The sequence below is a fragment of the Leuciscus leuciscus genome, assembly GCF_965113295.1.
Source record: "Leuciscus leuciscus genome assembly, contig: SUPER_11_unloc_1, whole genome shotgun sequence".
Classification (NCBI taxonomy): domain Eukaryota; kingdom Metazoa; phylum Chordata; class Actinopteri; order Cypriniformes; family Leuciscidae; genus Leuciscus; species Leuciscus leuciscus.
The window spans coordinates 96888-100140 of record NW_028118546.1 but is presented as its reverse complement, the minus strand read 5'-3'; the positions used below and the strand labels follow the sequence as shown (position 1 = coordinate 100140).

The 3253-nt window shown below is 35.9% G+C and overlaps 1 protein-coding gene across 1 annotated transcript; it reads right to left on the bottom strand.

Moving 5' to 3' along the window:
* Positions 1 to 262: 262 nt before the first annotated feature.
* LOC309510071 (uncharacterized protein) lies at positions 263 to 2028 on the bottom strand. Its single transcript, XM_082191170.1, has 4 exons — positions 1783 to 2028; positions 1426 to 1517; positions 1212 to 1288; positions 263 to 1103 (listed from the first exon to the last, which is right to left on the bottom strand). Exons 1-4 carry the CDS (start codon positions 1875 to 1877, stop codon positions 957 to 959), a joined length of 411 nt encoding a protein of 136 aa, XP_082047296.1. The 5' UTR covers positions 1878 to 2028; the 3' UTR covers positions 263 to 956.
* Between the last annotated feature and the right edge of the window lie 1225 nt (positions 2029 to 3253).

Genomic DNA, 3253 nt, shown 5'->3' with positions numbered 1-3253 from the left:
ATATGTGCAGATCTATCTACCGAAAATATATGCAAAATCGTACATATTTAATGAGATAATGCCTAATTTGCATAATTAAACATATACATTTCTAAAACTTGTAATACATTTTTTTTATATACTTGTGTAAGTAATCAACTGAGGAAGTTTCATGGTGATATCTATTATTTAAACATTTTACCCTATTCACCTGTAGAGTCTCGCCTTAAAAATAAAAAATCCACCCGCAAACCGCCCATATTCTTTGATTTAGATCTGCATCTGATCATCACATTACAATTATTCAAATTCTTAGTGTTAAGCATGATAATATGGTAACATCACACTGAAGTAGGCTGATTTAAAATGAACATTTATTTAAAATAAAAGTTCTTCTTTTGGCAAAATTACATTTCCTTAATAGCCTAAACAGAGGCTTTACTCCCTTCAAGCTTAAATTGTCAATGTTTCATTACATCACTGTTTGAAAACACTCAGAATAATTTTTTGTAGCTTTATAAAGGGCATTTTCCCCTAATTTTATTAAATGTATGCTCCATCTTTCATTTCAAATTCTTAAATTTGATAAATATATTCAATTAAAATAATTAGACACTAGGCTGTTACCAATAAAATTAAATCATTTACATTGAAAAATTATAACTATTAAATTAGATTATTTTAAATATTTTTGAATATACAAATAAGGAATGTTGAAAAGAATGATACTTTATGAAACTAGCGTTTTATCATTCAACGTTGACACTTGCTTGAGAAGTTGAAGTCGTTCTCTATCGCCATGGTGGTTAAAAATGGTACGGTCCACAATAGGGGTGTCTGAAATCGCTTTACATTAAAATGTTCCTACAGTGAAATTAGGAGTTGACTTGTATTGTAACTGTAATTATATTTTTTCACAATATCAGAAAAATTATCTGACCCCCCCAAAACTGATATTTCTGTCCCCTACTGGGTCTTCATTGGGGGGTATAGTACCCCCCAGTACCCCCTGTAATTTGGCGGTCAGTTACAATACACTCCAGAGTAACACCACGAGCTTCCAACAGGGCAAGGCTCCTCTGTAATCCTTTTTCCATGTGGTAGCTTCCTCCCACTTCGTTACTCTGAAATAGACAAGTATAGGGAACGAAACAATCAACTTAGACAAACCAGAAGTTTTAAACTTCTCAAAATGTAATTTTTTTTAAATAGTGATATTTCTTCTCTCCCACCTGAACCAGCTGTGTGTCCACAACGGTGTTGGTCTGAAGGTCCATCAATGTATAGCTTCCAAACTTTGCAGAGTGGCCTTTGAAAGTAATATTACACAAAGCATTATTACCACGAGTGCATTGAATTCAGTTAGATACTACCTATGCATGTTATGCTTCATGATCCGGAAAATACCCGAGCATCCATGCATCCTTCTTATTTACAACTATGTACCTGGTGAGTCAGCCCTCATGTCACCTCCAACGATGACCCTTTCCCTTTCACTCAGGCGATCTAGCGTCTCATTTTGCCATTTTGCTTGAGCACTAAGAAACAAAAACTCGTACTGGTTAACAAATATTAAATACAAAAGTAACAAAATATAATAATAAAATTCTGAACCAGGGGTGTTAAACTCAGTTCCAGAAGGATCAACAGGTATACTTGAACTTTTTTAATGAGCCTTAGAGAGTTGATTAGCTGCCTCAGGTGTGTTTAATAATGATTAGAGGTAAACTCTGCAGTGCTGTGGCCAACAAGGAACTCAGTTTGACACCCCTGTTCTAAAACAAATGCAGTTTTGAAACTTACGACATGTCTGCTGTCTCCGTTAAAGTTGTGTCCGTCTCTGCTGGATCAAATGTATAATCTTGCTCTTCAGGTGCTACTACAGATGATGTGTCCATTAGGGTTTCTTCGTCATCCTCTTCCTCCAGTTCCACACGAGGTCTCTTTGATGGCCACTTTATAGGTGTAGAGGTCCTAAATATTAAACCAGCTGCTGGTGACAAACTGTCAATGTCTGAAACTGTATCTGTCGTCTGGACACCTGTAATATACAAAGTAGTTGTGTGTTACTGTTATGTGACACTTATTGTGTAACAAGACTAGTTATAGGTCCTCTGTATAAGCAGTATCATGTAATACATAAACATACCTGAACTCCTGTAGCGAACATGAAACATCTTCATTGATGACTGAGTACCAACAGACTTGGTCAGCGGTTTTGCGTCTGTCTGGCAAGCAACATCTCTGGTTTGGCTGCTCTGTTCTGATGTGCTGTCCTTAACAAATAAAGATTCCACTATCAGCGCGATAAAAAAATAACAACATAGCTGGACTCATGGTGCTATCACATGCTATCACAAACTTTATAAGTCTAACATGTTATCATGAACTTGACAAATTCAAAGGCAATTTGGAAAACCAACGCGTAATACATACTTCTAGATGTGTAGCTGGATCACGAACAGTTGGCACTGCTACATCCTTCAGGAGCCATTTTTTGGCAAAACCTGCTTTATACTGAGCCTCATTCAAAAAGCTGTCCGGTGTAAAATGATTCGAGCAGACATAAACGAATTTTGGTAGAGTTGAGGGAGCATTTTCTTCAAAAACAAACTTAATCCACCTTGTCTTCAGCGGTTCAGATTTCGGGAGTAAATAGAGAGAGGCTATGTGGATTATTACATCCAGCCCAACGCTTGGGAGACATTCTCGTCAGTGCAGCGATGGCGGATGTGATGCCCGGAGAAAAATCTGTGGAAGCAGTTTTCCAGGATCTGGAGCGACCTGAGGATGGAACATTTCAGATATCAAAAACTGTTTTTGTTTTATTTATTTTTTTATAATATTAATGATCAATGTCAGTGGTCACATCAAATTGTTACTTTGGTTTCACTTTATTTTGGTCCCTTTAAGACATTCTATAAGTCTATAAGTAACACTGCACATGTCTACTAACTCTCATTAGAGTATTAGTAGAGTATTAGGTGTTTTATTTATTATTTATTAGTGAGTATTATTTGGTGCCTCTAGGCTTATTTGTTGATCACATTTATACCTAATGCTTCCTACGGGTGTATTAACTAAAGTAATCTGCACTTAAACAACTCAATACACATTCAGGTTTTGGCCAACTTACAATATAAAGATAACGATCATTGTCAATCTTGCGTATCAATCAATACACCTGGCCTTGTATTAAGTATTAAACCATCTGTAAATTGTTTTTAATGTGTTTTGATGCATGCAAGAGCAAAATGTTTGTACAATTCAGTAA